The following is a 26,362-nucleotide window of genomic DNA, read 5'->3' on the forward strand; positions in this document are numbered from 1 at the left end:
GGCTCTACCAAAAATTTTTTAAAAATTAGCCAGGTGTGCTGGTGCATTCCTGTAGTCCCAGCTACTCAGGAGGTGGAGGTGGGGTGATCGTTTCAGTCCAGCAGAGGTCGAGGCTGCTGTGAGCTGTGATTGTGCCACTGCTCTCCAGCCTGGGTGACAGGGCGACACCCCATCTCAAAAACAAACCAATCAACCTCCTAGTTTTTCTTCTGGTACTGACTGGTCGCCCAGGTTAGTGGCGGTGAATTTGGAATCGAGTCCATGTGTTCTGATGAGACAGAGGATAGAGGTTTCAGAGTGACATACAACCATGCCCTCAGATGATATGAAACATCACAGAGATATGAACTTCCCACAGATTCTTCCCAAGGACCCTGGGCAGATCCTGCAAGGTTTTTCTTCTTTCTTTCTTTCTTTTTTTTTTTGAGATGGAGTTTCACTCTTGTCACCCAGGCTGGAGTGCAATGGCGCCATCTTGGCTCACTACAACCTCTGCCTCCCGGGTTCAAGCGATTCTCCTGCCTCAGCCCCCCAAGTAGCTGGGATGACATGCAGGCGCTACCACACTCGGCTAATTTTTTTTTATTTTTTAATAGAGATGGTGTTTCCCCATGTTTGACAGGCTGGTCTCAAACTCCTGACCTCAAGTAATCCGCTCACCTCGGCCTCCCAAAGTGCTGGGATTACAGGCATGAGACACGGCACCCAGCTGATCTTCCAAGTCTTAATATACAATGCATACATACATGCATACACACTAGTAAATAATACATATACAGCAATACAGAATTATCATTATAAAGAGAGCATCAAGCTACTGATGCCGTATAGCCTTTTCTTTAAAATTCTTACATTATTTTAATTTCATTTCCAGGCTAATGCATATTCTTCTGCTCTATAATTTTAAAGTTTCCACAATGTTGTCTCTTATATAAAGGCAGTATCACTCAAGCAATGCCCCGTGGTTATTTTTAATCCAAATTTGCAGATGATGATCAAAGGATTAAAGAATGATTCATGTGGCTAAAGTTCCAGTTTGCTTGTTAAATATTTAGAAAGAAATATTATCAAGGCCAGCCATGGTGGCTTATGCCTGTCATCCCAGCACTTTCGGAGGCAGAGGTGGGAGAATCACTTGAGGCCAGGATTTCAAGGTTGCAACCAGTGATTGCATCATAATCCCAGCGCACAAGACCACCGTGGGCGAACAGCAAGATCCTGTCTCTAAAAAAAAAAAAAAAAAAGCACTGCAGCCAGGGTGACAGAGCAAGACCTGGTCTCTAAAAAATTTAAAAGAGGCCGGGTGTGGTGGCTCATGCCTGTAATCCCAGCACTTTGGGAGGCCAAGGCGGGCGGATCACGAGGTCAGGAGATCAAGACCATCCTGGCTAACATGGTGAAACCCCATCTCTACTAAAAATACAAAAACAACAACAACAACAAAAAAACAATTAGTCAGGCGTGGTGGCGGGCACCTGTGGTCCCAGCTACTTGGGAGGCTGAGGCAGGAGAATGGCGTGAACCCGAGAGGTGGAGCTTGCAGTGAGCCGAGATCGCACCACTGCACTCCAGCCTGGGCAACTGAGCGAGACTCCGTCTCAAAAAAAAAAAAAAAAATTTTAAAAGAAAAAAACAGCAAATGCTCTCCTTGGATACTGAAGTCACTCTGAGGGATTCATGGGGGTTTTATAAGAATGTATCCTAGTGTTGGTGTCTTGCTAGAGAAAACTTAGTGCTTAATAAAATAACTAATATTTTGAAATTCCTTTGCTTGAGAAATTAGAGATGCAAAGAACAATGGATAAGAAAGCAAACTGCAAAATAAGGGAGGTACAGCTGAGCACGGAGGCTCACGCCTGTAATCCCAGCACTTAGGGAGGCCGAGGCGGGCGGATCACCCAAGGTCAGGAGTTCGAGACCAGCCTGGGCAACATAGTGAAACCCCATCCCTACTAAAAACACAACACTTAGCCAGGCATGTTGGTGGGTGCCTGCAATCCCAGCTACTCAGGAGGCTGAGGCAGGAGAATCGCTTGAACCCGGGAGGCGGAGGTTGCAGTGAGCTGAGATCGGGCCAGTGCACTGCAGCCTGGTGACAGAGCGAGACTCTATCTCAAAAAAAAAAAAAAGAAAAAGAAAAAGAAAAAAAGAAATTCCTTTGCTTGAGGAATGAGAGATTTGAAGAACAACTGATAAGAAAGCAAACTGCAAAATAAGGGAAGTAATTAATCCCCTCAAAAAGTCCGCGTTGGGGGCGGGCAGCTCGTATCATGAGAGACTTTCAGACGACATCAAGAGCAATGCCAGGAGTCCAACAGGGAGAAAAGGGAATTTGTAACCAAGCTCATTAATTCCAAAACTTGATGAAACAGACAATTATCTAAAGGGAAAAGCTGTCTAAACTGATTCAGAAAGAGGTGGGAAACCTCAACAAAGCAGTAGACGCCCAAGGAATTTTGAAAGCTGAGTTAGAATCGCTCTTCCGAAAATTCCTCAACCCACGCGGTTTTGAAGGCGAATCGTGTCATTGTTTCAAAAGCAGACAGTTTTAAAAATGCTAATTAGACGATTCTGCAATGTAAAGGGAGAAACAGAAAAGCTTCTCAAGGTTCTTTCTTTGTTTTGTAAACAAATTATTAAAACTTTAGTATCCCGACTTGAGATAGATAGAAAAGAAAGTAAATCTATAGCTCCCAGATACATATCACTTCAAAAGACCTCAAGGGGGACAGGCACGATGGCTCGCTACTGTATCCCAGCACTTTGGGAGACCAAGGCGGGTAGATTACTTGAGGTAGGCCAGGAGTTCGAGACCAGCTTGGCCAACGTGGCAAAACCCTGTCTTTACTAAAAATACAAAAACTAGCTGGGCGTGGTGGCGCACACCTGTAATCCCAGCTACTCAGGAGGCTGAGGCAGGAGAATCACTTGAACCCAGGGGGTGGAGGTTGCAGTGAGCTGAGATCAAACCACGGCACTCCAGCCTGGGCGACAGAGCTAGACTGCATCTCAAACAAACAAACTCAAAGGAATGGCTGGGGCATGAAATCTTGCAGTGCTCAAGAAGATAATGCATCATGACAACAAAGATCGTTGCAGAAATCTGGGAGCATTCAGTTTCTGGGTCTTAAAAACCAAGACCCCAAAGTACGGTGCTTTGTCCTGCTGAACTGAAGAAGCCCCAAGATCTCTCTTGCCTCCCCCTTTCCTGGTCCCTCTGTGTCTCCCGATGTACAGGATGAAGTTGTTCTCTGAAGTTCCCTGAAGTCTGGACACGTCAAAGAAGGAAAAATGACCAGTGGCCCCTTCCCTGAGTTTCCGAACCCACATCGCAGGAGGAAAGACTGATGTCTGTCAACAGCCCTGCAGAGACTCCTCATAAACCATTGTCTGTTCTGCCGGCTCCACAGCCTCTGTCCCTGCACAGACTCATCATAAACCATTATCTGAGGCCAGGCGCTGTGGCTCACACCTATCATCCCAGCACTTTGGGAGCCCGAGGCGGGTGGATCACCTGAGGTCCAGAGTTCGCGACCAGCCTGGCCAGCATGATGAAACCCCGTCTCTACTAAAAATACAAAGTTAGCCAGGTGTGGTGGCGCACGCCTGTAATCCCAGCTACTCAGGAGGCTGAGGCAGCGGAATCGCTTGAACCCAGGAGGCAGAGGTTGCAGTGAGCTGAGATTGCGCCATTGCACTCCAGCCTGGGCGACAAAAAGTGAAACTCCATCTCAAAACAAACAAACAACAACAACAAAAAACATTATCTGTTTTTGGGCCACTGTACATGTTCAAACCCATTGACTTCCCTTAAAAATCATTTACTATTCCCCTGAATTCACCCCCAATTCCCCACTCCCTTTCCCCTAAGAAGAAGAGGACAGAAGCATCTGTACCCCCTTGTGTAATGGGGCAATTCCTCTGACATCCTCCATGGATGAGAATACATTTGCCTGTCATTTCCTGTATTCATCTTTCAATAAAGGAAACTGTATTTTGTGCGTGGATTTTTCAGCAAACCTTCAAATGGCAAAGGGGGATGTTTTTCCCTTGACCCCTACCACAGCATCCCCAAAGGGTCTCCAGTTCCTAAGAAGATTCATTTATGGGCACTACATAGCTACACAGCGTCACCCACCGAGCTCGCAGACAACCAAGGCTTTGGGGTGAGAATGTACAAATAAATCACCGAATCCAAGCACCCAACACCGCACATGCAGCCTGGAAGTGGTTGTGTCAGAGCTGTGTGAACCAGAGTGACTCCATCTTGAACAGGAGCTGGGTAACATGAGACTGAGACCTACTGGGCTGCATTCCCAGACGGTTAAGGCATGTTAAGTCGCAGGATGAGATAAGAGATTGGTACAAGGTACAGGTCATAAAAACCTTGCTGATACAACAGGTTGCAGTAAAGAAGCCAGCCAGAACCCACAAAAAGCAAAATGGCGACAAGAGGGACCTCCGGTTGTCATCACGGCTACATTCCCACTAGCTCTATGACAGTTACAAATGCCATGGCAATGTCAGGAAGTTACCCTCTATGGTCTAAAAAGAGGAGGCAGGAATAACCCACCCCTCGTTTAGCATATCATCAAGAAATAACCGTAAAAATGGCCAACCAGCAGCCGTTGGGGATGCTCTGTCTGTGGAGGAGCCATTCATTTATTCTTCTACCTTCTCAATAAACTTGCTTTCTCTTTGCACCACAGACACGTCCTGAATTCTTTCTTGCATGAGATCCAAGAACCCTCCATTGGGGTCTGGATTGGGGACCCCCTTTCCTGTAGCATCTTCAGGTGTAGCCGTGAATCAGAGAAGCAGAAGGGACTTACCTTGAAAAGCAACCAGCCGAGAAGCTTCTTCACCAGACGGGTGCCCCAGAACACATGCTGGTAGAGGTCCGTGTTGACCACACCGGGGTCCACCACGTTAGCAGTCACGTGGCTTCCCTCAGCCGCCAGCAGCCGCTGGAGGTGATAGGTGAACAGGACAAGGGCCAGCTTGCTCTGGGCGTAGGCTGTGTGGGGTGAGTAGCAGGCACTGTGGGGCAAGCAGGAGAAGGTGTAAGAGGCTGACGGCGTTCACGCCTAAGTGCTTCATCCTGGCAGCATCTGTACCTGCGGCCACGGCCACGTCTATACACAGCCACCTCCCCTAGGCCCATGTGTGATTATGCCCTCTGTTGGCCAGTTTTCCAACGCGTGTGGACTTTTCTAGTTAACCTTTTTATTACAAACTCATCCCTTAATTATATTGGGGTCAGAGATGTTAAATTATGCTACTAATTCTTTATTTATTTTTTTTTGAGACAGAGTCTCACTGTCGCCCAGGCTGGAGTGCAGTGATGCAATCTCGGCTCACTGCAACCTCCACCTGCCCAGTTCAAGTGATTCTCCTGCCTCAGCCTCCCCAGTAGCTGGGACTACAGGCGCCCACCATCGCACCCTGCTAATTTTTTGTATTTTCAGTAAAAACGGGAGTTTTACCATGTTGGTCAGGCTGGTCTCGAACTCCTGACCTCAAGTTATCCACCCACTTCAGCCTCCCAAAGTGCTGGGATTACAGGCAGGAGCCACCGTGCTTTTTTTTTTTTTTTTTTTTTGAGACAGATTCTCACTCTGTCACCCAGGCTGGAGTGCAGTGTCACAACCTCTGCCTCCCGGGTTCAAGCGAATCTCGTGCCTCAGCCTCCAGAGTATCTGGGATTACAGGCTCCCATCACCATGCCCAGCTAATTTTTTGTATTTTTAGTAGGGACGGTGTTTCACCATGTTGGCCAGGCTGGTCTCGAACTCCTGACCTCGAGTGATCCACCCTCCTTGGCCTCCCAAAGTGCTGGGATGACAGGCATGAGCCACCATGCCTGGCCACATGTGGTCTTCTTGATGAGTCTCAAATCACGAAAGACAACCACACAAGCAATTTGGCAAACTTACCAAGCTATCATAAATTTTCCTCACATCTACTGCAAGCTCTGTAGTGTGCTCAGCACGTGTTAAACTCTTTGCACCTTGGTTCAAGCAGTTTAGAGAAATGTTTTAGTATCACAGGACATAGTGATAAAAATCGATCTGATAACCGTGGTAAAGTGAGTAACATGCCTCTCTCTCTCTCTCTGGTAATCTCAATCACCAGAAACACAGAAAACTGGATGTTTCCAGCTTTGCTCCTGTAAATACGTTCTACTTTTTTATGCCTTAGAAACACTTTTTAAAGAGATGTTATTTGCGGTGTTACATAACGTCCCTTGAAGGCGCACAACCACCATAGACTCCTTTTAGAATTTAATGCTAGGAATAGATAATTGGCCTTAGAATCAGCCTCATAGTTCTTTTCAATAAGACAAGGAGAAGTATTTGAGCAGTAATGTTTTTCTTTCCTCTGGGCTCCGAAGATGCCCAGAGGCGATCAATTTGCTACACAATTATCGTAACAACATTTCAAGGTGGCTGAAGGTTCATATCTCTTGCTTCTTTTATATATATATATTTTTTTTAATTTTATTTTTATTTATTTTTGAGACAGAGTCTTGCTCTGTCACCCCAGCTGGAGTGCAGTGGCGCGATCTCGGCTCACTGCAAGCTCCACCTCCCGGGTTCAAGTCATTTTCCTGCCTCAGCCTCCCAAGTAGCTGGGACTACAGGCGCCCACCACCCGCCTGGCTAATTTTTTGTATTTTTAGTAGAGACGAGGTTTCACCATGTTAGCCAGGATGGTCTCGATCTCCTGACCTCGTGATCAGCCTGCCTCGGCTTCCCAAAGTGCTGGATTACAGGCGTGAGCCACTGCACCTGGCCTAATTTTCTGAATTAACCACACGGTATATGTATCCTGATGGAAGCTGTGAAAGGAAAATATCTGAGCACCCCAAAATCACGAAGCTCAAAGGAAAAGTCCAGCTGGAGCCTGCTGAAGGCAAACATGCCTCCCATTCTGTTCAAAGTCACCCCTGTGCTCTCTGAGATAGATGCAGATCTGATCACCTCCTTTGGGAAGGCTCATCAGAAACCCTAAAGAATGCAACCATCTGTGTCTCACCTACCTGTGAGCTGGAAGCCCCCTCCCTGCTTCCAGTTGTCCCTGCCTTTCAAGGACTGTACTTCTTCTTATTATTTTTTTGAGACAGAGTTTTGCTCATGTTGCCCAGGCTGGAGTGCAGTGGCACAATCTCGGCTCACTGCAACCTCCACCTCCTGGGTTCAAGCCATTCTCCTGCCTCAGCCTCCCGAGTAGCTGGGACTACCAGCGCCCGCCATCACGCCCGGCTAATTTTTTGTATTTTTAGTAGAGATGGGGTTTCACCATGTTAGCCAGGCTGATCTCGAACTCCTGGCCTCAGGTGATCCACCTGCCTCGGCCTCCCAAAGTACAGGCATTTACAGGCGTGAGCCACCGCACCCCCCCCCACCATGTAGTTCTTACATATATTGACTGATGTCTCATGTCTCCCTAAAATGTATAAAACCAAGCTGTGGCCAGACACAGTGGCTCACGCCTGTAATCCCAGCACTTTGGGAGGCCAAGGTGGGCGGGTCACAAGGTCTGGAGTTTGAGACCAGGCTGGCCAACATGGTAAAACCCTGTCTCTACTAAAAAAAATTTAAAAATTAGCCAGGCTTGGTGGCAGGTGCCTGTAGTCCCAGCTACTCGGGAGGCTGAGGCAGGAGAATGGCTTGAACCTGGGAAGCGGAGGGTGCAGTGAGCTGAGATTGCACCAATGCACTCCAGCCTGGGCAAGAGAGTGAGACTCCAACTCAAAAAAAAAAAAAAAAAAAAACACAAACAAAAAAAACAAGCTGTGACCTGACCACGTTGCACACATGTCATCAGGACTTTCAGAGGCTATGTCACAGGTGCACGTCCTTAAATTTGGCAAAACAAACTTTCTAAATTAACTGAGACCTGTCTCAAATGTTCAGGGTTCACAAAGCCATCTCAGATATATTTTGAATATGAGCATGATATTTATGCTAAGTAAATACAGATAAGATCAAAAAGCCTAAAAGAATGTTTAACACATTCAAAAGATTAAAAGAAAGACATCGTCATCATATGCGTTTCAGAAGAAGCATCAGTGAAAATCCAGTGCCTCTTACCAACAAAGGCTGTTCCTAAATAAGAATACAATATTGAGGGTCGGGCGCAGTGGCTCATGCCTGTAATCCCAGCACTTTGGGAGGCTGAGGCGGGCGGATCACCAGGTCATGAGTTTGAGACCATCCTGGCTAACATGGTGAAACCCCATCCCTACTAAAAATACAAAAAATTAGCTGGGCGTGCTGGCGGGCGCCTGTAGACCCAACTACTTGGGAGGCTGAGGCAGGAGAATCACTTGAACCCGGGAGGTGGAGGTTGCAGTGACACGAGATCACGCCACTGTACTCCAGCCTGGGCAACAGAGCGAAACTCTATCTCAAATAATAATAATAATAATAATAATAATAAAAGAATAGAAAATTGAAATAAATGAAGTAAACTTTGACCTAAGGATCTGGAGAAGAAAAATAAGAATGCTTTCCCAAGTAAAACACAAAAGAAAACCAAAAAGATCAAAGCAAATCAGAAATACAGAAAGAAAACAGTGTAAACATAAATGATACCACTGGGGAACAGAGCCTGATGTTGGTTTTTGTTGTTGTTGTTTGAGAAGGAGTCTTGCTCTGTCACCCAGGCTGGAGTGCAGTGGCGTCATCTCAGCTCACTGCAACCTCTGCCTCCTGGGTTCAAGTGATTCACCTGCCTCAACCTCCTGAGTAGCTGGGATTACAGGCATACACCACCATGCCCAGATAATTTTTGCATTTTTAGTAGAGATGGGGTTTCATCAGGTTAGCCAGGCTGGTCTCGAACTTCAGACCCCAAGTGATCTACCCGCCTTGGCCTCCCAAAGTGCTGGGATTACAGGCGTGAGCCACCGTACGTGGCCTTGGTGTTGGTTTCTAAACCTCCTCTCCCTGTTATAAAATGTCCAATATACACTATATTTTCCAGATGAAAAGTAGAATATTACAATTACAGAGCAGACCTTGAAACTATAAAAAAAATTAGGGCTGGGCACAGTGGCTCATGCCTCTAATCCCAGCACTTTGGGAGGCCAAGGCAGGCGGATCATGAGGTCAGGAGATCGAGACCATCCTGGCTAACATGGTGAAACCTTGTCTCTACTAAAAATACAAAAAATCACCCAGGTGTGGTGGCGGGCGCCTGTAGTCCCAGCTACTCAGGAGGCTTAGGCAGGAGAATGGCGTGAACCTGGGAGGCAGAGCTTGCAGTGAGCCGAGATCGCGCCACTGCACTCCAGCCTGGGTGATATAGCGAGACTCTGTCTCAAAAAAAAAAAAAAAAAAAAAAAATTAGATAATCTCTATATTCATGTATTCATTTTTTCATAAAATAAATGAACAAAACCAATAATGCATGCCTAGTTGGGGCTCAGAGAACAATAACCTAAAATGAAGACCTCAGAAGCAGCATCAGAAGCAAACCTTTCTCGCTGACCTTCTCCCACCCTCCTGTCTCTGAGCCATTTTGTCCCAAGGGCACCACAGAAACTGCAATCCTTCTTCCCCAAGGTGGGTCCTAAAAACCAAAGCACCTTTCCCCCAAGGCCAGCCAGAAACCCTATAAACAGGACTCTAACTTTCCCTACACCCTGAGTATATAAAAACTGGCCATAAAGAAATTTTCTAGCTAGACTATAGTCACGACTATAATCCCAGCACTTTGGGAGGCCAAGGCAGGTGGATCACTTGAGATCAGGAGTTCGAGACCAGCCTGCCCAACACAGTGAAACATCATCTCTAGTGAAAATACAAACATTAGGCCAGGCACGGTGGCTCACGCCTGTAATCCCAGCACTTTGGGAGGCCGAGGTGGGCAGACCACACGGTCAGGAGATCGAGACTATCTTGGCTAATACAGTGAAACGCCGTCTCTACTAAAAATACAAAAAATTAATTGGGCATGGTGGTGGGCGCCTGTAGTCCTAGCTACTTGGGAGGCTGAGGCAGGAGAATGGCGTGAACCCAGGAGGCAGAGCTTGCAGTGAGCAGAGATTGCGCCACTGCACTCCAGCCTGGGCGACAGAGGGAGACTATCTCAAAAAAAAAAAAAAAAAAAAAAGAAAATACAAACATTAGCCAAGTGTGGTGGTGGGCACCTGTAGTCCCAGCTACTCGGGAGGCTGAGGCAGGAAAATTGCTTGAACCCAGAAGGTGGAGGCTGCAATGAGCCAAGATCGCGCCATTGCACTCCAGCCAGGGCGACAAGAGCAAGACTCTGTCTCAAAAAAAAAAAAAAAAAAAAAAAGAAAAAGAAAGAAAAGAAAAAAGAAATTCCTTGACCTGCCTTATTTGAATGTAGGTTCTACGATCCCCTTCCCAGAGAGGGTCCCGCCCCACCCCCAGAAGGAAGGTGCGCTGCTCAGAGGCCAAAAAAATCTAGACAGGCCTATCTGTGTTTCCCCACTCAGACCATCAGCCTTAGATGAGACCCTTTTCCTCCAATCCTATTCCTACACGGATTTTGTTCAGACTTCGTTGAACCTAAGCATAAAAATAGACAGTTTCCCCTGTACCTCTGGGTCTTCCCTCTGAAGGCTGCTGTATGTATCCATCGAGTAAACTTTGTATGCCTTTTCTCCTGTTCATCTGCCTTTGCAAGTTGATTTTTCAGCTTGCAAAATCAGAGGGAATGACCCTCCATCTGTTTTCCTATCACACTGGCAATGTTCCAAGAAGTCATCATTTCCACTGCAAAGAACATGGGGAAAATTGGCCAGACAACCAAAGGAAAGGTGTGCACATACATTTGTACATCTTTTGGGAGGGCAACTTCACAACATGCAACTCAATCTTTAAAATCATAAATCTTTTTTTTTTTTGAAACAGAGTCTTGCTCTGTCACCCAGGCTAGAGTACAGTGGTATGATCCTGGCTCACTGCAACCACCCTCTCCTGGGTTAACACCATTCTCCTGCCTTAACCTCCTGAGTAGCTGGGACTACAGGCACCCGCCACCACGCCCGGCTAATTTTTTTTTTTTGTATTTTTAGTAGAGATGGGGTTTCACCGTGTTAGCCAGGATGGTCTCGATCTCCTGACCTCGTGATCTGCCCGCCTCAGCCTCCCAAAGTGCTGGAATGACAGACATGAGCCACCGTGCCCGGTCCTTTTTGTGGTTTTTTTTTGTTTTTTTTTGAGACAGAGTCTCGCTCTGTAGCCCAGGCTGGAGTACAGTGGCGCAATCTTGCCTCACTGCAACCTCCACCTCCCGGGTTCAAGCGATTCTCCTGCCTCAGCCTCCCAAGTAGCTGGGACTACAGGCGCCTACCACCACACCCAGCTAATTTTTGTATTTGCAGTAGAGATGGGGTGTCACTGTGTTGGCCAGGCCAGTCTCGAACTCCTGACTTCAAGTGAACCGCCTGCCTTGGCCTCCCAAAGTGCTGGGATTACAAGCGTAAGCCACCTCACCTGGCCTATGAATATCTTTTACTAACATCACTGCTTGAAATTGATCTTAAAAAATTAAACCTTGGGCCGGGCACGGTGGCTCACGTCTGTAATCCCAGGACTTTGGGAGGCCGAGGCTGGCAGATCATGAGGTCAGGAGATCGAGACCATCCTGGCTAACACAGTGAAACCCCATCTCTACTAAAAATACAAAAAATTAGCCAGGAGTGGTGGCGCACGCCTGTAATCCCAGCTACTCGGGAGGCTGAGGCAGGAGAATTGCTTGAACCCAGGAGGTGGAGATTGCAGTGAGCCGAGATCGCGCCACTGGACTGCACTCCAGCCTGGGCAACAGAGTGAGAGTCTGTCTTTAAAAAAAAAAAAAAGTTAAGCATTGATTCAAAAAGTCTTTTCTGGCTGGGTGCAGTGGCTCACATCTGTAATCCCAGCAGCACTTTGGGAGGCGGAGGAGGGCAGATCACCTGATCCTTTCAGGGGTTTGAAAGGGTTCTTAGATCTTGCGAGAAAGAATTCCGAGTGGGCCCATAGAGTAAAGTGAAAGCAAGTTTATTATGAAAGGAGAAGAATAAAGAATGTGTACTCCATAGATGGAGCATCCCGAGAGCTGCTGGTGGCCTATTTTTATGGTTATTTCTCGATGATATGCTAAACGAGGGGTGGATTACTCATGAGTTTTTTGGGACAGGGGTGACCAATTCCCGGAGCTGAAGGTTCATCCCCCTTTCAGACCATGTCATGGCATCTGTAAACCGTCTCTTAGCAGCGAATGCATTAGAATTAGCATATCATGACCAGAGAGGATGACCCGAGGTCACTCTTGTCGCCATATTGGTTTTGGTGGGATTTGGCTGGCTTTACCACAACCTGGTTTATCAGCAGGGGCTTTGTGACCTGTGTCTTGTGCTGACCTCCTGTGTCACCCTGTGACTTAGAATGCCTCATCCACCTCCAGGGAAGGCAGCCCAAGCAGGTCTCAGCCTCATGTTACGCAGCCCCTATTCAAGATGGCAGAGTTGCTCTGGTTCTAATGCCTCTGAAAAACTTAGGGGATTGCTTTCTGAGCCCCAACACTGTGATCTTAGCAACGGAGCAATTCTCCTGTCGTCACCTAACCAAAGACAGAGTGGATCACACAGCTTGGAAAGCTCGTACCGGGGAAATCACACCCTGCAGCTGAGATTTTCTGAGATGTCCCTTGCCGTTGTGCAGAAGGCATGTCTGAATGCTTGCATAAGGACAAGTGACTCCCCATTAACCTCTCCAGGGGCTCAGTTCTGCCTCCAGATGCTGTCTCATCATACAGCCACGGGTAGCAGAAAGCCACACGCCAAAATCTGACATTGGGCCTGTAAAAAATAAAAGTTCCTGTTCAAAGACTTCCCTCCCCATCTAATTAGGAATAAATAGTAACTTCTCTGAGAAGCAAACTTTATTCAACGACTTGTGCTAACATTCTTAAATATCTGCTAGCCGTGATAAAGAAATCAATGTACTTTATGCTCTTAGCTCCCAAAATTTAGCCTAAATATCAGCCCTGGCATGCTTATACTGGTCCAAGCAAGCATTACGTCATAGCCTGTTCCTCTTCTTTAAAAGTGCTTTTACCTTTCTCAGCATTCCACAAGTTACTTCCTCCTCCCTTTCTTCTCCTCTGCCTTTGCCTCTTTTAAAAGTTCCAAGTTGCTGGCCAATCGGGACAAATACAGAATGTGAGGTCCCGTTGCAGCCAATGGAAACCGGACACAGCAGTAGGGTGGACGCATCAAGTTGTAAATGACCCTGTCCCCTTTGTTCGCTGTACTCTCACGGCAAAACTGCTGGAGAGTGTACCCTTTCTGCAGAAAGTAAAAAAATGGCCTTGCTGAGGAAATTAATGTTCAAGTGCTATTTCTTTATGGCACTGGGGAACAAGCATTTCAAATAGACCTGAGGTCTACCCAATTTCTGCTGGAAAATAAACCTCAGGTCTGCTGCCTTAGAAATAAATAAGGGCAGGACACAAAGGGTGACAAGGGGATCCTTAGCCATGGAGACTTTGCCAAATAATAAACAATCAAAACATAACTTTTTGGGGGTTGGGGTGGGGTAGGAGGGGATTGGAAAGGCTGACTACATAATAAAGAGACTGAAAGAATTGGCTGGGCATGGTGGCTCATGCCTGTAATCCCAGCACTTTGGGATGCTGAGGTGGGTGGATCACATGAGGCCAGGAGTTCGAGGCCAGCCTGGCCAACACGATGAAACCCTGTCTCTACTAAAAATACAAAAATTAGCAGGGTGTGGTGGCGGGTGCCTGTAATCCCAGCTACTCGGGAGTCTGAGGCAGGAGAATCCTTGAACCCGGGAGGTGGAGGTTGCAGTGAGCTGATATCACGCCATTGCACTCCAGCCTGGGTGACAAGAGCAAAACTCTGTCTCAAAAATAAATAAATAAATAAAAAGAAATTTAAGAGACTGGAAGAATTAAGACAGGGAAATTGAGTAGTTCAGAGCTCAAGTCCCATCTCTGATACAAGATAAACTGTAAACCCCCAATTACTGTCAAGATATCTTTTTAAGGCAAACTTCTCCAATCTCCTCACCCCAGGGGAAGAGAAGAGTCCAGGAAACAGATAGTTATTAAGTGCAGAGAGGCAAAGACTGGCTTTCCTGCTGGCACGAGCGTCTTTTAAATATCAGCTACAAGCATTCGGTTCTGAATCTCCAGCATTTGATTGATGGGTAAGAGGAATGGTTACTTGAAAAAGCAGAAAACGCATCATCCAAAGGCAGATTTTTCCAGAGTAAATGGAGGGGTTGGTTCTGTAATTATGGTTTTACACAGTAGCGTGGAGAAGAGACAACTAAGATTGTTTAAAAATACCGTGTGGGGGCAGGGGAAAAGCCAATACATTTCTCTACAGGAGGTGAAAAAATAAATCCAAGAGGGGCACGTAGTTTCAGGAGAGATTCCCTGGGGTTGGGGTTAGGGATGAAGAAATATCCACACCAGAAATGGGAAAGAATGAAAGCAAATAAGTAGGAGGACATGCCCATTAAGGTCTGTAAATGAAACCCTAAGGACTCTGACAAAAGTCGTTGGTACTAGGCCGGGAGTGGTGGTTGACGCATGTAATCTGAGCACTTAGGGACACTAAAGCAGGCAGGTCGCTTGAGCCCAGGAGTTCAAGACCAGCCTGGGGAGTATAGTAAGACCTTATCTCTACAAAAAATACAAAAAGTACCTGGGTGTGGTAAAGCACACCTGTAGTCCCAGCTAGTTGTGAGGCTGAGGTGGGAGAAGATCATTTGAGCCTGGGAGGCGGACATGGCAGCGAGCCAAGATGGCGCCACCGCACTCCAGCCTGGGAGGCGGACATGGCCTTGAGCCACTGCACTCCAGTCTGGGTGAGACAGGGAGACTCTGTCAAAAAACAAAACGAAACAAAAATCATTCAGTGAGCTTTCCTGTTGAATAAGAAACTGAACAAAAGCCACCTGCTGCTAAATCTGGACCTTATAAAAGGGTATTTGAGTTCTCCATTTTTTGCTGATTATATAAAGCATTACTCTCTTCTTGTTATTAAAAATCGTGACGACTGAACATACTTTTGAGTGTTTATGAGACCAGGCGCGATAGCTGACGCCTGTAATCCCAGCACTTTGGGAGGCCGAGGCAGGCGGATCATGAGGTCAGAGTATCGAGACCATCCTCGCTAACACAGTGAAACCCCATCTCTACTAAAAATACAAAAAAATTAGCCAGGCGTGGTGGCCGGCGCCTGTAGTCGCAGCTACTCGGGAGGTTGAGGCAGAAGAATGGTGTGAACCCGGGAGGCGGAGCTTGCAGTGAGCCGAGATCACGCCGCTGCACTCCAGCCTAGGCAACAAAGCAAGACTCTGTCTCAAAAAAAAAAAAAAAAGAAAGGAGCCCTTTATAAGTTATTGTGATGGATACTGTAGGATGTAAACGTGTCATATCTCGGTGTCCCAACAGCCAGTCTCCGTAGGCGGTGTCCTTTTATATGGATCAACAGGCAGTTTTTGCATTGATTATTTATCCACTTTGAGAAGTACTTGTGTAGAAGCAAAGACAATTGAGTTTTTATGTTAACTTCCTATGAATCCGTTGCATTGCAACGTATTTCCATTGCAGGACATTGATGCATAATCAAATTGCCAATGCAATTACAGAAACTCAATCGACTGCTCATAACCTAGTTGACTGGAGCTATTTTTCCAGTGATCATTAAACCTGATGACAATCACTGTTTTAATGAGCAAGTATGGGTGGCATCCAATACATTTATAAGTATTATAACAATCCTTCATGTCTAAATTGAATTTTTCCTTTGGCAGTACAAACAACTCCATTACATTCTTTCTAGGATATCTACGTTTCATATTCTTGATAACTATTATCTACATTTAATATTCTTGATAACGATCCGCCCACCAGGAACTCAGAAAATACTGTGAATAAAGAGAGGTCTTTTTTTTTTTTTTTTGAGACAGTGTCTCGCTCTGTTGCTAGGGTGGAGTGCAGCGGTGCAATCTCAGCTCACTGCAACCTCTGCCTCCCAGGTTCAAGTGATTCTCCTGTCTTAGCCTTCCAAGTAGCTGAGACTACAGGTGCCCGCCACCGCACCCAGCTAATTTTTGTATTTTTAGTACAGATGGGGTTTCACCACGTTGTCCAGGATGGTCTTGATCTCCTGACCTTGTGATCCGCCCCCCTAGGCCTCCCATAGTGTTGGGATTACAAGTGTGAGCCACTGTGCCTGCCCTTTTTTTTTTTTTTTTTTTTTGAGAGGGAGTCTTGCTCTGTTGCCCAGGCTGGGCTGGAGTACAGTGCTATGATCTTGGCTTGCTGCAACTTCCACCTCCCGGGTTCAAGTGGTTCTCCTGCCTCAGCCTCCCGAGTAGCTGGGACTACAGCCACCCGTTACCACGCCCAGGTAATTTTTGTATTTTTAGTAGAGACGGGGTTTTACCACATTGGCCTGGATGGTCTCGATCTCAAAGAGAGGTCTTTGACTTTTTCCGCTAAGAGAAAACAACCAAAACAACCCAGGACATTGAAGGTATCTTGTGAATTCCAGCTGCATCCAAACACCCTGATACTTTTGCTCATAGACACAAAGTGAGTGTGTCAGCTGTCCGACGTATCTCAGAACACAGGGGGAACATGTGAAACCTTGAGTGAAATCCAAATCGAGATGGGATACCACACTCAAAACACATGTGACACAACTTACAGTCTATACAGGATGATTTCACAGGATGTGAATACATGGTTAGGAATAAAATAATGAAGAAGTCACCCAAAGTTACATAAGTTGAGAAACTCAAACCAAGACAGCCATGTTCACGGTGAGGCACGCCCATGCCTATAACACCTCCATGACTGAGGAATATCAGAGGGAAATAAAGAATTTCTTAAATAGGTAAAGAATCTATCATGGCCAGGCACGGTGGGTCACGCCTGTAATCCCAGCACATTGGGAAGTCAAAGTGGGCAGATCATTTGAGGTTAGGAGTTCGAGACCAGCCTGACCAACATGGTGAAAACCCGGCTCTACCAAAAAATACAAAAATCAGGCAGGTGTGGTGGCGGTGCCTGTAGTCCCAGCTACTTGGGAGGCTGAGACAGGAGACTCACTTGAACCCAGGAGGCAGAGGCTGTAGTGAGCTGAGATTGCGCCACTGCACTCCAGCCTGGATGCCTGGGTGACAAGAGCGAAACTCTGTCTCAAATAAAATAAAATAAAATAAAACAAAACAAATTTAAAGGTCTCACAGGAAGAAATCTTAAAGAATAGAAAATAATTTTGGAAGGTATGTGTCCCTCTTTTTTTTTTTTTTTTTTTTTTTTGTCTCCAGGCTGGGGTGCAGTGGCGCGATCTCGGCTCATTGCAACCTCCACCTTCCCGGTTCAAGCAATTCTCCTGCCTCAGCCTCCCCAGTAGCTGGGACTACAGGGACATGCCACCACGCCTGGCTAATTTTTTATATTTTAGTAGAGACGGGGTTTCACCATGTTGGCCAGGATGGTCTTGATCTCCTGACCTCGCAATCCACCCCTCTCAGCCTCCCGAAGTGCTGGGATTACAGACATAAGCCACTGTGCCTGCCCTTTTTTTCTTTTTTTGAGAGGGAGTCTTGCTCTGGAGTGCAGACTGGGCTGGGCTGGAGTGCAGCAGCATGATCTTGGCCCACTGCAACCTCCCCCTCCCGGGTTCAAGCAATTCTCCTGCTTCAGCCTCCTAAGTAGCTGAGATTACAGGCACATGCCACCATGCCTGGCTAACTTTTGTATTTTTAGTAGAGACGGGGTTTTGCCATGTTGACCAGGCTGGTCTCGAACTCCTGACCTCAGGTGATCCGCCCGCCTCGGCCTCCCAAAGTGCTTTCCATTGAAATTTATTTCACCATGGGGATAGTTCGGTACAGCCAAGTTGAGGAGACAGGTTCTCTCATGCGTAAAAAGTCTTGGATTTTCCAAGCCAGTAAATCAATCTTGGCAATTAACACTAATTACTGGCAATGATTATATCAGGCAAAAGCCAAGAACCACATCTTTCATACCAAAAAAAAGCAGTATATTTTAAATTCAAGTGGTTCTCATATTTTAGCATGCCTCAGAATTCTCCAAAGACCTTCTCCTTGCCAACCCCTGCTCTCCAAACTTCAGGTTTAGCAGATCTGGAGGATGGTCTGAGAATGGGAGCATCTTCATTTCTTTTTTTTCTTTTTTGAGACAGAATTTTGCTTTGTAGCCCAGGCTGGAGTGCAGTGGCGCAATCTAGGCTCACTGCAACCTCCGCCTTTCAAGTCCCAGTTGAAGCAATTCTCCTGCCTCAGCCTCCTGAGTAGCTGGGATTACAGGTGTGCGCCACCACGCCCAGCTAATTTTTGTATTTTTAGTAGAGATGGGGTTTCTCCATGTTGGCCAGGCTGGTCTTGAACTCCTGACCTTGTGATCCACCCGCCTTGGCCTCCCGAAGTGCTGGGATGACAGGCTTGAGCCACCATGCCCGGCCCACTCACCGTATATTTACTGAACTTCAGTCATATGTGACGCAGGGGTGACATAAGAACAGAAAAATCAGGGAGATGGAGATGGAGCTAACCAAGGAAGCTGAAGCTGGTCGGCCAGATGACCCAATGCACAATAATTCAGGGAACACACATCCAGGCAACTGCACCTGACTGGGAATACCTGGCTGTCCTACCACCATCTGGTCATCTAGGGGCTCCTCTTATAGTAACGCAGAAGACGCTGGCTGAGGCATGTTCTATTCTACCAAGGGGACCTGGGCGTATCTCCTGGACTGAATTATGTCTCCCCAGATTCCTATGAAGTTCTAACTCTGAGGACCTCGGAAAGATGACCTTATTTAGAGATAGGGTCCTTTTATTTTATTTATTTATTTATTTCGAGACAGTTTTGCTCTTGTCACCAAGGCTGGAGTGCAATGGTGCAATCTTGGCTCACTGCAACCTCTGCCTCCTGGGTTCAAGCGATTCTCCTGCCTCAGCCTCCCTAGTAGCTGGGATTACAGGCACCTGCCACGACGCTTGGCTAATTTTGTATTTTTTAAGTAGAGACGGGGTTTCACCATGTTGTCCAGGCTGGTCTTGAACTCCTGACCTCAGGTGATCCGTCCACCTCACCCTCCTCCCAAAGTGCTGGGATTACAGGCATGAGCCACCGCACCCAGCTGGAGATGGGGTCTTTAAAGAGGTGATTCAGGTAAAATGAGGTCACTAGGGTAGGTCCTGATCCAATAGGACTGAGGTCTTTATAAGAAGAGTAGATGAGGACACAGACATACCCAGAGGGACAACCAAGTGAGGACACAGGGCGATGATGACATCTCCAAGCCCAGGAGAGAGGCCTGAGGAGGAACCAACCCTGATCACACCTTGATCTCAGACTCCCAGCCTCCAGGACTGTGGAAGAATCAATGTCTGCTGTTATAAGCTACACAGTCCATGGTATTCTGTGATAGCAGCCTGAGATGGAGTAAGGCACTGCATAAGAAGAGGAGATGAGGACATAGACATACACAGAGGGACGACCCTGTGAGGACACAGGGAGAAGACGGCGTCTACAAGCCCAGGAGAGAGGCCTCAGGAGGAACCAGCCCTGCCCATACCTGGATCTCAAACTTCTAGCATCCAGCACTGTAAGAGAATAATGTCTGCTGTTTATAACCTACCCGGTCTATGGTATTCTGTTATAGCAGCCTGAAATGGGCTAAGACACCTCATAACAGGAGGAGATGAGGACACAGACACACACAGAGGGACGACCCTGTGAGGACACAGGGAGAAGACGGCGTCTACAAGCCCAGGAGAGAGGCCTCAGGAGGAACCAGCCCTGCCCATACCTGGATCTCAAACTTCTAGCATCCAGCACTGTAAGAGAATAATGTCTGCTGTTTATAACCTACCCGGTCTATGGTATTCTGTTATAGCAGCCTGAAATGGGCTAAGACACCTCATAACAGGAGGAGATGAGGACACAGACACACACAGAGGGACGACCCTGTGAGGACACAGAGAGAAGACGGCGTCTACAAGCCCAGGAGAGAGGCCTCAGGAGGAACCAGCCCTGCCCATACCTGGATCTCAGACTTCCAGCCTCCAGGACTGTAGGAGAATCAATGTCTGTTGTTTGTAAGTCACCCAGTCTATGGTATTCTGTGATAGCAGCCTGAAATGCACTAAGACACCTCATAAGAGAGGCGATGAGGACACAGACACACACAGAGGGATGATCCTATGAGGACACAGGGAGAAGACAGTGTCTACAACCCAAGGAGAGAGGCCTAAGGAGGAGTCAGCCACGCTCACACCTTGATCTGGAACTTCCAGCCTCCAGGACTGTGGGAGGATCAATGTCTGCTGTTTAAGCCACTGGGTCCGTGGTATTTTATTATGGCAGCCCCAGCAAAGCAATGTTCTCTCCTTTAAGAGGTCACTCCTAAGCTATGAACGATGAAAAAGGGGCCTATTTGGAAAGAGTCAGTGCCGTCAACAAAGAACAGTTTCCAGAAAGCTCAGAGAAGGCATCTGTTAACACTCTCTCATTATCCTCTGCAGAGGAATCACACAGAAATGAAACGTGGCTCAGGTGAATGCCTGTCATCAATATTTATTTTACATAATCAAACTGGCGAAGCAAAAGAGGAGAACAGGAAAAGAAAAGCAGTGTAAGTTGAATTGTAAGTCTCGAAAAAATAGGGGGAAGTGGCTGGGCGCAGTGGCTCACGCCTGTAATCCCAGCACGTTGGGAGGCCGAGGCGGGAGGATCACGAGGTCAGGAGATGGAGAGCATCCTGGCCAACATGGTGAACCCCCGTCTCTACTAAAAATATAAAAATTATCTGGGCGTGATGGCGCATGCCTGTAATCCCAGCTACTAGGGAGGCTGAGGCAGGAGAATCACTTGAACCCAGGAGGCAGAGGTTGCAGTGAGCTGAGATCGCACCACTGCATTGCAGCCTGGGCGACAGAGTAAGACTCTGTCTCAAAAAAAAAAAAAAAAAAAAATATATATATATATATATATACACATAAAATAAAATAAAAACAATACAATACAAATAAATAAACAAAAAATGTTAGAGCCGGCTCTGAGCTGGCTCTGGGTCTCAAGCCCTTTGACTCTGAAGTTCCTTGATCTGCTTTGCAATCTGTATTACTTTCCTGGGATTGTCCAAACAAATGAGCACAGACTGGATGGTTCAAAGTCACAGAAATTCATCCAGTGAATGGATGCCTTCTGGAGACCAGAAGTCTGAAAGTCAGGAGTGGTCAGGGTTGTGCTGTCTCTGGATGGTCTTCTAGGGCAGGAACTCTTCCTGCCTTTCCCAGCTTCTGGGGGCTCCGGGCGTCCCTGACCCTCTGGTCAGATCACTGCAGTCTCTGCCTCTGTGTCCACATGTCCTTCTCCTCTGTGTCTGTCTCGTCTTCTGTCTCTCAGAAGGATACCTGTCAGTGGATTTAGGGCCTACCCTACTCCAGGATGATGTCATCTCTAGATCTCTAACTAATTACACCTGCAAAGTTCCTTATTTTCAAATAAGGTCTCATTCTAGGTTCTGGGCTTTAGGATGTGGACAGATCTGTGAACCACCATTCAATCCACTATAATTGTATCCAGTTCCCTCCAGAGGCTCTAGGGGAGGGTCCTTCCTGTCTCTCCCAGCTTCTGGGGGCTCCGGGCATCCCTGACCCTGTGGCTGCATCACTCCAGTCTCTGCCTCCATCTCCACGTGGCCTTCTCCTCTGTGTCTGTGTCTCCTCTTCAGTCTCTTTCCAAGAACACCTGTCATTCCATTTAGGGCCCTTCTTATATGTAGAGTGCGGTCGGAATAGTTAATATTATGTGTTAACTTGACTGGATCATGGGGCGCCTAGATGTTGGATTGAATGTTACTCTGGGGTATCTGTAAGGGTAGAGGGGAGGGTCCTTCCTGCCTCTCCCAGCTCCTGGGGGCTCCAGGCATCCCTGGGTTTGTGGCCGCATCACTCCAGTCTCTGCCTCCATCTCCATGTGGCCTTCTCTGTGTCTCTGTCTCCAAATTTTCTACTTTTTTTTTTTTTTTTTTTTGAGACAGAGTTTCGCTCTTGTTGCCGAGGCTGGAGTGCAACGGCATGATCTCAGCTCACTGCAACCTCCACCTCCTGGGTTTAAGCAATTCTCCTGCCTCAGCCTCCCGAGTACCTGGGATTACAGGCGCGCAGCACCACGCCTGGCTAATTTTTTGTGTTTTTAGTAGAGCGGAGGTTTCATCATATTGGTCAGGCTGGTCTCGAACTCCTGACCTCAGGTGATCTGCTCACCTTGGCCTCCCAAAGTGCTGGGATGACAGGCGTGAGCCAGTGTGCCCAGGCATTTTCTACTTCTGGTAAGGCCACCCATCATACTGGATTAAGGGTCCACCCTAATGATCTCATCTTCACTTAATTCCATCTGCAAAGACCCTATTTCTAAATTAGGTCTCAGTTATACATATTCGGAGTTAGGATGTGGACACAACTCTTCAGATAAGAGTTCATGGCGGTCGGGTGCGGTGGCTCATGCGTGTAATCCCAGCACTTTGTGAGGTCAAGGCAGGCAGATCACTTGAGGTCAGGAGTTTGATTACAGCCTGGCCAACACGGTGAAGCCCCGTTTCTACTAAAAATACAAAAATTAGCTGGGTGTGGTGGTGCATGCCTGTGATCCCAGCTACTCGGGAGGCTGAGGTGGGAGAATCATTGGAACCCAGGAGGCGGAGGTTGCAGTGAGCCCAGATAGCACCACTGCACTCTAGTCTGGGCAACAGAGTGAGACTTGTCTCTTTCAAAAAATAAAATAAAATAATAGTTAATGGCATATAAGCAATACCGTCAAAGCCTTTCTTTAATATGTGTTTTTATAGGAATAAAAACTCTCTTGTTAATCGCACTTGGTAATACATGCTTCCTCAGCTTTCTTAGGTGATAATGAGGCTCAATTCTTATTAAGTGCATGAATCTGCTTTGTAACACCTAAAGTGTTTAGGAAGTAGCTGTCATTTCTGTTGGGTGGGGTTGTTCTGGATGTGATCTGCTTATCTTCATTATTTAAAACAGAGATCGCGGCTGGGCACGGTGGCTCATGCCTGTAATCCACCCACTTTGGGAGGCCGAGACGGGAGGATTACCTGAGGTCAGGAGTTCGAGACCAACCTGGCCAACGTGGCGAAATCATGTCTCTACTAAAAATAAAAAATTAACCGGACATGGTGGTGATGCCTGTAGTCTCAGCTACTCGGGAGGCTGAGGCAGGAGAATTGCTTGAACCCAGGAGGCGGAGGTTGCAGTGGGCCGAGATCACACCACTGCACTCCAGCCTGGGAGACAGAGTGAGACTCCATCTCAAAAAAACAGTGAGTAAATAAAACAGAGATTGCGTTGATCGACAATATCAACCTCAAAGTGAGCTCTCAAAATAACAGACAGGCGGCCCTCCACCAGTGCTGTATGAGGAAGGGGTGTTCTGTGTGTCTTTGGCGAGCGGCAATGCCTGCCAAGCAGCTCACATTTCCCAGGTTCTCCAACCCATGCCTTGCCTTGCTCAGTGAGTCGTGTCTGCAGCAAGTGCTGCTGGCTGTGCCAAGACTCCTCGTTCCCTCCTCCCATATAGCAGGCACCACACACATGCGTGGAGTCCCGAGTGGGCATCACAGAAGGCTGGCCCCCACGCGCCCAGCCCAGCCTCATGCCTGGAGTTAGGGAAGCCAGTCATGGCAGGGCTGTTCTTGCCAGTGGGTCCTGGCACACCCTTCAGCATGGAGCCCAGGGCAGGAGAGCTACACAATCCTGCAGAGAGTCCTGAGCTGAGAAGAAGCCTGAGAAACATGCATTTCTTCCTCTGGGTGTTGTCATCATGGGTATAAAAACAGGAAATGCCCCAGCCAGCACACACACCTCACCTGTGCACACAACTCACCTGTGCACACGAGCACTCATGTACCTTATCTGTGCACACTGGCACGCACCTCAACTGTGCACACCAGCACACGTAGCACACACACCTCACCTGGGCACACTGGCACGCACACTCACCTGTGCACACGAGCACTCATGTACCTTATCTGTGCACACTGGCACGCACCTCAACTGTGCACACCGGCACACGTAGCACACACACCTCACCTGGGCACACTGGCACGCACACTCACCTGTGCACACGAGCACTCATGTACCTTATCTGTGCACACTGGCACACACCTCAACTGTGCACACCGGCACACACAGCTCACTTGTGCACATGGGCACACACACCTCACCTGTATACATGGACATGCAAACCTCACCTGTGTACACAGGCACGCACATCTCACGTGTATCCATGGGCACGCAGACCTCACCTGTGCCCACGGGTACACACACCTCACCTGTGTATACGGGCATGCACGCACCTCACCTGTGCGCATTGGCACACACACCTCACCTGTACACACAGGCACGCACACATGCCCTTGCTTCCTCAGGGCACCATGATGGAGAAGCAGCCCCTCCAGGCCACAGGCCCTGCTCTCCGTGCATTCCTCTCACCCGCCCTTCCCTGCACAGCCTGGTGCTTCCTCAGCTGCCCGGAGAAGATGAAGTCCTGGCCAGCCACGCTCCTTCCCTCCCACGACCGGCAGGGTTCATACTTCATGCAGGATCCCATCGAGGCCGTCTCCCTCATCCCACACCCTTCAGCAGAGAGGCTCACAGATGCAGGAGCTCAATCCGACAAAACAGATGGGCCAAGGTATCCTAGGAGGCCCCCGCGGCCCTCCCTTTGTTACATCCTGCCCCTCACTGTGCAGGGAAATGAAAACTGTTAGGAGCTGGCAGGGCCTGTGCCCCTGGGCTCACCCTCCTCGCAGTCCTGAGGGTACTCCAGGGCCTGGGGATGGGGAGGGCGCCCACCTTGCTGTACATTCCAGAGTCTGGCCCCAAAATCTGATGCTGGCACAGCCAAGCAGCCAGGTCTTTGTGAGCGTGGCGTTAACGCTTTGTGATCTTAGGGCTGCAGAGAAATTCAAAGGCAAGTCCTACTGTGTGCTCTGATGTCTCTGTCTCCAAATTCCTACGTGGAAATCCTCATCCCCAGTGAGATGGTGTTAGGAGGTGAGGCCCTTGGGAGGTGATGAGGTCACGATGGGGGAGACTCAAGTATGGAATCAGTGCACTTATAAAAGGGACCCCAGAGAGCTCCCTCGCCCCTTCCACTGCCTGACAACACAGTGAGAAGGTGCCATCTGTGAACCAGGAAGCGGGTTCTCGCCAGACCCTGGCACACTTTGATCTTGGACTTCCAGCCTCCAGAATTGTGAAACATAAATGTGCATTGTTTATAAGCCACCCAAACTATGGAATTTTTCTTTTTTCTTTTTCGTTTTTTTTTTTGAGACAGAGTTTTGCTGTTGTTATTTAGGCTGGAGTGCAGTGGCGCGATCTTGGCTCACCACAACCTCCGCCTCCCGGGTTCAAGCAATTCTCCTGCCTCAGCCTCCCGGGTAGCTGGGATTACAGGTGTCCACCACCATGCCCGGCTAATTTTGTATTTTTAATAGAGACGGGGTTTCACCATGTTGGTCAGGATGGTCTCGATCTCCTGACCTCGTGATCTACCTGCCTCGGCCTCCCAAACTGCTGGGATGACAGGCGTGAGCCACCACACCCGGTCTGCTGGAATTTTTCTTCTATCAGCTTAAACAAAGATGATTATTCCCATAGAGGAATCGTTTTTATCCTTAAGGCGGAGTTAGGAGGAATTCACAAGAGAGACCTGTTGATGGACAGACAGTACATTGCGTGTCGACCGGAGTCCACACCAATGCTGCCTGCAGATGTACTGCCTGACATTCCCATGGGGGCACAAGAGAACGTTTAAATATATCTGTTATCCTTTTCTATGTCTGACCTCTGTGTTTCTTGTCCCTTCTAAAAAATAAAGTAACGATACCATGGCACATTGCTAAGCTGCCCAAGGACAGCAAATGGCTGGGGATGTACATATCCCACAGCACCGCGCCAGGAGCACCTGTGCCCAGCAGATGCAGGGAGCACCATTTCCAGAGCATGTGTGCCCAGCAGACACAGGGAGCAGTGTGCCCAGAGCACCCGTGTCCAGCAGATGCAGGAAGCACCGTGCCCAGAGCACCTGTGTCCAGCAGACGCAGACAGCACCATGCCCAGAGCACCTGTGCCCAGCACATACAGGGAGCACTGTACCCAGAGCACCAGTGTCCAGCAGACGCAGGGAGCACTGTCCCCAGACCACCAGTACTCGGCAGACACAGGGAGCACTGTCCCCAGAGCACCAATGCTCAGCAGACGCAGGGAGCACTGTCCCCAGAGCACCAGTGCTCAGC

General features: G+C 48.0%; 1 protein-coding gene across 1 annotated transcript in view; it reads right to left on the minus strand.

Moving 5' to 3' along the window:
* The window catches only part of DHRSX (dehydrogenase/reductase X-linked), a 273,895-nt gene that overhangs the window by 22,889 nt on the left and 224,644 nt on the right, over positions 1 to 26,362 (minus strand). Inside the window, exon 6 of the mRNA XM_054545430.2 lies at positions 4,833 to 5,040. Within this exon, the coding sequence (XP_054401405.1) occupies positions 4,833 to 5,040 (208 nt within the window). The remainder of the gene's footprint in view (positions 1 to 4,832; positions 5,041 to 26,362) is intronic.

Source organism: Pongo abelii, chromosome Y (genome assembly GCF_028885655.2).
Source record: "Pongo abelii isolate AG06213 chromosome Y, NHGRI_mPonAbe1-v2.0_pri, whole genome shotgun sequence".
NCBI classification, from domain to species: domain Eukaryota; kingdom Metazoa; phylum Chordata; class Mammalia; order Primates; family Hominidae; genus Pongo; species Pongo abelii.